Source organism: Gobius niger (assembly GCF_951799975.1).
Source record: "Gobius niger genome assembly, chromosome: 22".
Lineage (NCBI taxonomy): Eukaryota > Metazoa > Chordata > Actinopteri > Gobiiformes > Gobiidae > Gobius > Gobius niger.
Window position 1 is genome coordinate 9,676,071 of NC_136873.1, and position 9,361 is coordinate 9,685,431.

General features: G+C 42.4%; 1 protein-coding gene across 1 annotated transcript; it reads left to right on the forward strand.

Moving 5' to 3' along the window:
• Positions 1-1,101: 1,101 nt before the first annotated feature.
• LOC306981591 (uncharacterized protein) lies at positions 1,102-6,064 on the forward strand (the record flags this gene model as incomplete). Its single annotated transcript, XM_079581199.1, has 3 exons — positions 1,102-1,149; positions 3,867-3,922; positions 4,408-6,064. 3 exons carry the CDS (start codon positions 1,102-1,104, stop codon positions 6,062-6,064), a joined length of 1,761 nt encoding a protein of 586 aa, XP_079437325.1.
• Positions 6,065-9,361: the final 3,297 nt, after the last annotated feature.

Genomic DNA, 9,361 nt, shown 5'->3' on the forward strand with positions numbered 1-9,361 from the left:
CAACAGGGCGAACCGGACTCTTGTTTCGCCCTGAAGGTGCTTATTTTCCCGATAATGACCAGAGTTCTTTACATGATCCGCTTATTATTCGGCCATTTGCAACTGAACACACAACATAAACTTCGTACACTTTTATGAAGGTCGAAAGGTTTATTTAATGACTTCCGCGACAAATAGTTCCCAAAGTTTGCGCGTTGCTCGGCAGCGTTTTGCTAGGCTAGAAGCAGCGAGGCTAGCAGCTAGCCTAGCTACTTAGCTGAAGGTGCAGTTGGAGGAGGTGGTGAATCTCTGGGTAAAGTTGAAAGTCAGACTCACGATTCCCCGACTTCTCTCTCAGTGACGGGACAGATAGTGTCGCTGCTACGTACGTGTGGAGTGATATGAAAACACCAACTCAGAGGAACTTTATCAGGAAATAATGACCGGGAGGACGTTGGGAAATCCCATTCAAATCAACGGAGCTTCTGCTTACGTTGTGAAGAGCCGGATAATAAGAAAAGATAATTATTATCATCATAAACACATTACCGTGAGCCTCTCCACAATATCGCAGAAATATTGTAGCGTGAGATCAATATCGATATCGTGTGGTATCGTGAGCTTTATATATCATTACATCCCTTATAATTACTGCATGTACTGCCCTAGGCTGTCTACAATAAAAGGACACTCCGAACTGTTCAGTTTGGCTTTGTTGGAGGGAAATCTCAACACCTGGCCAAGACTCCTACAACTAAACAAAGCATATGTTTAAAGAGCAATCACTGCCGTGTGTTAATAACAAGGACCATCATAAACGTACTGAGAGAAAGTTTTAAAACATGGAACATTGTTCTTCTAGATCCACAACAGGCTGTTGAAACACAAGGCTTCAGGTGCTCAACACTGACCCATGGCTTCAGACCAAGACAGACCGTCTCCTGCTCTGGGCAGAAAGTAAGACATGTTATCTACCTGCATCACCACCACCACTGTAACTAAAACATGAACAAGAGGGTCCCTCTGTGGCCAGGATGAATGAGATGAAAACATGATTATCTTTCTGAAATGATGAATGAACCAAACCCACTAACAATTTCTTTCAACAGACGGAGAAATAGCATGGAAGAGCCCTTAGACTTTTCACCGGAGCTCACTTCAGACGGGATGGTAAATGTTTTGGATTTTTATATAAAAAGAAATGCTGGGTTAAAAATAACCAGTCCTAACGGTCACAAACGGGCCGGCCCAGCAGTTATTATATGAACCCAGCAGCTGGGTTGTACTGGCTGCATCTTGCAGAGACAGAAGTGTGAAGGAGTGTTGTGGTCCAGGGCTGGGGACAGTTCAGTCACAGCAGGGACAGGGCTGGTCCAAAACGATAAAGGTTCATGTTATACTTTATATAAATATACTGCACATACTGGGACTGGTGTCCAGTGATGCAGATGATGATGTTCAGACAGACAGAGGTGTTGGACGAGCTCAGGAGAGTTTGTTTTCTGTAGGACACACATTAACACAAGTTTGGATTTGATCAAATGAATAAAATACAGAATTGAACATTTCCAATCATTATAAAACTGTTGCTTACCTGTAAAGTTTGTGTGGCATTTATCAGCTCCTGCCTTATCTACACAAAATAAAAACTGGGACAGAGAGTGAAGTGTCCTCTGTCAGGATTAGTGAACCACACGCCTCTATGTTGAATCGTCTTTACGCTACAGCCTCTTTCTCTTCTATGACAGATGCTAACAAGGTGTTAGTGAAACACGAAGCCAGGACCAAATTCATTGATTATATCTGTGTCTAATCAGTTTCATTTGGATAAATACTGAGTCTTAATGACAAAGTAATCAGATAAAAACATGTATAAATACCTTTGTGAGCAGTTTCTGTGGAGGAGGTGGAGGAGCAGCTGAGCTCAGTGGGTTTGACCCAACCTGCTGGGTAGAAATACTGAGAGCGGGAAAATCTCTGTGATTTATTGTCGACTGAAATGACCCAAAATTGACCCAACTGTTGGGTAGAAAAAAACAACCCAACTCTATGAAAATAACCCAACAAAATGACCCAACCATAACCCAGCAGTTGTTTGTTAAAATATCCCAGCATTTTATTTTTTTAAATCAATCAGAGTAAGCATTAATGAAATGGAAATGAAAAAGGAGAAGCAGAAGCTATTTACTCATCCAGAAAGTGTGAGCCTGTGAAGCCTGTTCCTGTGTTCACCCCATGGAACATTTTAGAAAGGTGTCGCCTGTGCAGAACTTTGATGTTACGACCCGGCTCTGCTAGTAAAGGAAGAAACAAAAACCAAGATGTAAAATGGATAAATAAAGTTGTAATTGAATAAAAGGAGTGGCAAAAATAACCATAAGAACAAAGGCTATTTACAGTAAGTACAAAAAGGTTAAACTAAACAGACAAAATCAGGTCTAACAAAACCAAACAAAGTCATGACTAGACAACGAGTGTCATATAAACGTAAACATACCAAAAAGTGACGCAACACTAACGGCAACAGGGAGCGAGTGTCTCTGAATACACAAAAGTTAGTATTAACAACGAAGAGACACAGAACACAAAACGGCATCCTGGCCACAAAGACCAGCAGCCTAACTACACATGAGTGTTCCCTGGACACACAGTCATTACTGACACAAAGCGACACAGACACAAATACAAATGGCGCACTGGCCACAAGGACCAGCAGCCTTGAATGAGCCACGATGGAGTCCTCTTACGCCGGGCTCAGACCTAGAGCGGCGGAAGAGAGGAGAGCGGCGAGCTTCCATTCATTCCCTCTGCTGCCTGGCGACCGGAAAGAAGCCTCCGGAAATCCACAGGAGAGCGGCGAGACACGGGCGGCCGGAGCGGAGACTAGCGTTAAAAAAATGTCAACGCTATGCAAATACAGAGCCATTTCCGGCGGCGGCTCCACCAACCACAGAACAAGCGCTGACAGACACCTGTGCGTAATTGGCTCATGCGCAAAAGCTGCGTCTCAAACCCACCTCCACGCGCTCCTGCACAAGGGGGGCTGGCCAAGGAAGTAGAGCAAGCTGGGCGACGGAAAGCGTTTTTTTGCCGCTTGGTCTGAGCCCGGCGTTATAGGAGGGGCTGCACAGGTGGCTTTAACGAGCTCCCCCAGGTGTTGAGCTGCTCCCCCAATCAGGCGGCAGCAAAGCCAGAGACCCAACCAGCAGCCAGGACCCCAATGCACTCCACCAATCACAGCCCAGGACCACAATGCACTCCACCAATCACAGCCCAGGACCACAATGCACTCCACCAATCACAGCCCAGGACCACAATGCACTCCACCAATCACAGCCCAGGACCACAATGCACTCCACCAATCACAGCCCAGGACCCCAGTGCACTCCACCAATCACAGCCCAGGACCACAGCAGCACATTTACATGTGAGAAAACAGGTTTAGGCCACACTAACAACAATATACAAAAAGAAAGCAGGGAGCCTGGGGGCCTGGGGGCGCAACATTTGAATTGGAGCCGTCCATGACGAGCACAGCTGAAGACGAGTGGACGTTTAGGACCTTTAGTCCATTGAGATCCAGTGATGTTTATTTCAATGTCTTGTTGCCAAGCTTCATTTAGGTGATCAAGAGAAGGACGTTTTAGCGGAGCTACTCAAACTCTGTGTCTACTTCATTAGGCGGAGGCGGAAGTCCCTGTCAGTGGCTTTTTACTGCCGTAAAATATATTGTATTGTAATTGTAATATGTTAACATGTCACACAGTCATATAGTTGTTTTGACCTAATATCCCCCTCTGTCTGAGCTTGCATCATATCCACAGTAGCCCACTGTAGCAGGTCTGCATAGCATTAAATGTTATTTTTCTGATAACTTTTATCCACAGGATGAATACCTCAGCCTATCCAGAACCCCCCAACACTGTGACTCGACAAACACGAGGTTAGTGACTGATTACAGAGACAATATAAGCACTTTGTTTTGGTTTTGGTTTTAGTTCTTGTCGACACTGCTGTACTACTGGCCCTGGTTCAATCTAGTTTCATCCCTATTTGGCCCGTTTAGACCTTGGTTTTAAAGCTAAGTTTAAGCTCACCGGCTGTAGTGTGTCCCAGGAGAACTCTCCACAGCCAAGGACAGCAGGATAGAACCCAGAGCAGGGTCTGAGTGACCAGAGCCCACATCAGAGAAGGTCCAGCGGACATTTGGAGGCCGATGGAGGCTTGCCCAAGTTTATGCAGCTCTGCCTGCAACACAAAATCAACAGTTTAAGCAAGACACCAGTTTGAATTCCCTGTGTAAGATTGAAATGATGTGCGAAAGAAAGATTAGGACAGACTGGGACGATGTGATTTGAAAAAGCATATTCACCACTCTCAAAAATATGTGTTGTTGCTTCCCACTAAAATCTATCCTTAATCCAGCAGGGCCACAGAGGAGAGGGATTTCTCCAGGTACATCTCAGAGAGCGATAAATTAGACGATGGTCCTCCGGCTCTTTACCAGCTGAGAACCAACAGAGTGGATCTGAATGAAGAATCTAACCTGAGGAGAATCACTGTTGGAACCAAAGATCCACAACATGAGAATAAGACCGTCCTCCTGGTGGGGGCCACAGGGTCAGGGAAGTCCACTCTCATCAACGCCCTGGTCAACTTTGTGATGGGGGTGAAGTTTGAAGATAAAGTCTGGTTTGAGATGGTTCCAGAGGAGAAGAACAGGCCTCAGACACAAACTCAAACCTCTGCTGTGACTGTTTATGAAGTGTTTGGGTTCGAGGGGAAAACTGTTCCTTTTTCTCTGACCATCATCGACACTCCAGGATACGGAGACACCAGAGGAATAGAATATGATGATATCGTGACTAAGAAACTCAAGGACCTGTTCTCTATCCCTGATGGAGTGAAGACCATCGATGCAGTGGGTTTGGTGCTGAAGGCCACAGAGAACAGACTGGACGAGAGAATGTTCTATGTCTTTAACTCAGTCACTTCTCTGTTTGGGAGAGACATGGAGCAGAACATCGTGGCCTTGATGACTCACTCAGATGGAAGGGAACCCAAACTGGCTCTTCAAGCTTTAGATGAAGCAAAGGTTAAATTTGCCAGAAAAGAGAACAATGAACCAGTTTACTTCCTCTTCAACAACTGTCAAAAGAAAAATATAAAAAACAAGAAAGCTGAAAGAGCTGCAGAGTTTGCTTTTGAAACCTCCGAGGATGGAATGAAAGACTTCACAGAGTTTCTCAAACAACGTCCTCCTCAGTCCCTGAAGACGACCGTGGAGGTGATGAAGGAGAGAATCTGCCTCACGGCCTGTATCCAGAACCTGGAGGAAAGAGTTCGAACAATAGAAATAAAGCAGAAAACAATGAACAAAAGCAAAGTGGAACTGACAAAATATGAAGAAGAGATGAAGAAGAACAAGGACTTTACTGTAAATATAAAAGAGGTCTACAGAGGGAAAGAAAAAATTGAGAGTGGTCGAGCTACCACTTGTAATAACTGTAAAGAGAACTGTCATTACCCAGGATGCACCTGGGCCTGGGGTCCATCCTGGTGTGAAGTCATGAAAGATGGAAAATGCACCTCCTGCTCTGGAAAATGCTCAGTGAAAGCTCATGTTCAAGAGAACTGGATATATGTGGACAAAACCAGAACCGTGAAAAAGACCTATGAGGAAATTAAGACCAAATACGATGAGAACAAAGCCCAGAGTGAGGAGAAGACCAGCCTGGTGGAGGATCTGGAGAAGGAAATGGCCAAATTTCAACAAAAGAAAAAACAGGATCTGGACAAGGCCTGTCAGATCATTGAGAAGCTGGAGCAGATCGCCCTGAACGTGGACTCAGTTTTCACTTATGTCCATCTGGAGTTTCTGATGAAGAAGATGAAGGAGATCGGAGACACAGAGAAGGTCCAAACACTGGAGAGAATGAGAGAGCGGATGGACGAGAGGAACAAGGCTGCAGCCAATTACTTCAGGAAATGTACCGACTTTGTGAAAAACAAAAAAGAACAGGCTAAATATATCCTTTTCGGAAAAGTAAGACATATGTTTGGTAACACGGGTTCACAGGTGTGAGGAAAACCACACACCACTTTTCTGTGTTTTAGGACAAAATACAGAAAAGTATTTTGATTAAATGTAATTCTAGACATGGAGATAAAAGTTTAGCTTTGAAAAAGAAAGATTAAAGTAATTCCTAATTTCCTGATTATCTGCTCTAAGCAGCCACTGATTAAAACCTTTGTCTTTGAGCATAATTATCTCTGTACATTGTTCCTTTAATAATGATATTTAATATATATGTAACACTTCATGCCTTGTGTGTATTAACTGATGCTCAGTATCTGCTGCAACATGTGATTTACATTACTTTACATTAGAATCTTTAATATTTTCTTTTCCTCAAAACCTTTGGAATTTTATTTGTAATGTTTTAAATGTTTTTTCTCTAATAACAGTGGCTCTATATGGTTTTATGGATAATACAAAGTCGAGTGTTGTTTTAGCGACACCTGTGGGTCACATGACGTCATTAAAGCTGCCACAGTTAAGGTTCTGTATTTGTCCACTCTTATATATTCATGAGTATTATGTTCCTTATATCACTGTAATCATTCTGTATATTTCCTGATTTATTATCATTAAGTTCAATAATCTTTATATATTTCTTATTTGTTTTTAATCTAAAGCAGTCGTTGTAAACGCCTGTTTAACTGTTTAAGCTGTCAGTGCTGTTGATTCAAAGCTTTGCAATAAAATTCACAAAATCATAAAGTGGTGTTTTTTTGTGCAACTTTGAAGTCCAGCATATAATACATACATTTAGTCAATATAATACAGTTTGTGCACACTTTCCTGCTAGTTTTATAATAGAAATGGTATTAAAAAGGTTGTATGATTAATGTCCTTATTATAATGTTCACAAGTTAAAGGCCCTACACCTGATTTATTTATATAAATCAGGTATAAAAATTTATACCTGATTTATTTATTTTATAATTATCAATACTTATAATTTCATGAGTAAATTATAAGTATTTGTGAGAAAGACTCTGAACACATGATTAGAAAACATTACATCAATTTAATAAAATCTCATTTCCTTTGACCCTGAAAACAGACCTTAAAGTTAAGTTAAGTTAAATGACCCGAGTTACATTTTAATTCCGCCGCTTCCTTTAGCTTTAATAATAACATTAGTTATGTTTATTGGAGGCGTATATATGCAAGGCAAAAGCACTGGATTTAGAGGCGTTTTGATTTAAAAAGAGGAACAAGGCAGGGAGACCCTCTTTCACTACATGTTTTTGCTCTGAGTTTTCAGCCTTTGATGGAAAAAATAATAACACATCCATTTAGAAAATGGTTTAAGATTTGACTTTATTGATCTTACAGTGGAGAACATAAGTTGTTGTAGTCGCTCTTCAAACACTGGAGCAGAAAGTTAGAAAATTACAAAAAGAAAATGAGCGAGTAATCACGATGGAATAAAAGTATCTCATAAACAGGGAGCAATAACTTCAGGACAATAAATTCATTAATTAATAAATGTGGTTATGGTTTTGGAGGATGAACATTATTGGGGTGAAAAAAAAAATCTCAATAACATTCTTTCTCCAGCAGATTAGAGTTATTAACAATTTTGTCATTTTTATTTTATATTTTGAATAAAATTAAAATCATTTTATAAATTGTACATGTGTGTTAAAACTTAACTTAACTTTATAGAGAAACTAATTAAAACATGTTTATAGATTCAAATACTGTAAATTCTCTAATATAGGCCGGGGCCTTTATTTACTCAAGCACATCGAGGACCAGGGGCCTCATTTATAAAGCTCACGTACGGACAAAACGAGGCCCAAACCTTCTGCACCAACTGTTCTGCACCAAAGGCGGTGTTTATAGAAATCAAACTGAACGTGAAACATTAGGCAGCGCCACACTAGGTTTGTACCTGTCGTACGCAGACCGCACTTTCAGAAACGCTGCACAGACGAGGCGAGGGGGGGTCACACTGAGGAAATGAAGTTTTGTGCTCATGTTAAACCGCTGAGCTTTTTTCTTTTCTTAAAGAGGGGGTGTTCTGCTTTAAAGAGGGGGTGTTCTGCTTTAAAGAGGGGGTGTTCTGCTTTAAAGAGGGGGTGTTCTGTTTTAAAGAGGGGGTGTTCTGCTTTAAAGAGGGGGTGTTCTGCTTTAAAGAGGGGGTGTTCTGCTTTAAAGAGGAGGTGTTCTGCTTTAAAGAGGAGGTGTTCTGCTTTAAAGAGGGGGTGTTCTGTTTTAAAGAGGGAGTGTTCTGCTTTAAAGAGGGGGTGTTCTGCTTTAAAGAGGGGGTGTTCTGCTTTAAAGAGGGGGTGTTCTGTTTTAAAGAGGGGGTGTTCTGCTTTAAAGAGGGGGTGTTCTGCTTTAAAGAGGGGGTGTTCTGCTTTAAAGAGGGGGTGTTCTGTTTTAAAGAGGGGGTGTTCTGCTTTAAAGAGGGGGTGTTCTGCTTTAAAGAGGGGGTGTTCTGCTTTAAAGAGGGGGTGTTCTGCTTTAAAGAGGGCGTGTTCTGCTTTAAAGAGGGCGTGTTCTGCTTTAAAGAGGGGGTGTTCTGCTTTAAAGAGGGGGTGTTCTGCTTTAAAGAGGGGGTGTTCTGCTTTAAAGAGGGGGTGTTCTGTTTTAAAGAGGGGGTGTTCTGCTTTAAAGAGGGCGTGTTCTGCTTTAAAGAGGGGGTGTTCTGCTTTAAAGAGGGGGTGTTCTGCTTTAAAGAGGGGGTGTTCTGCTTTAAAGAGGGCGTGTTCTGCTTTAAAGAGGGGGTGTTCTGCTTTAAAGAGGGGGTGTTCTGCTTTAAAGAGGGGGTGTTCTGCTTTAAAGAGGGGGTGTTCTGCTTTAAAGAGGGGGTGTTCTGCTTTAAAGAGGGGGTGTTCTGCTTTAAAGAGGGCGTGTTCTGCTTTTGTCAGTCCCATAGCACCAGTCTATATCTCACTACAATGATGACAAACCTTCTGTTGGTCTGTAAATGCAGTAAATTAGAATAACTGCCTTGTATAAAATGTCTCTCTCAAAATGGCTGTAGTGAATGTCTTGAAATAGGCCTCTGTCTCTTTAAGAACCTCTGAGCCTTTAGACACGCCCCCTCCACACGCTGTCTGTGGCATCAGTGGGGAGGGGGTTCTGCTGAGGAGCAGTGGTTGGTTACAAAGCTCGGAGGCGTCTCCAGGAGGTGGGGGCGTTCCTAGGTGGACTCAGGCAAACATATCCCTAAAATGGCCGCCATCAGAGTTTTTACAGATTACTCAGAAATACGTGAATGTGCCAAGGCAACACTTCAGCCATGTTTTTAATGAGGGAGTGACAGAATAACATGAGGGAAAGCCGCGCTGAGGGCGGGGC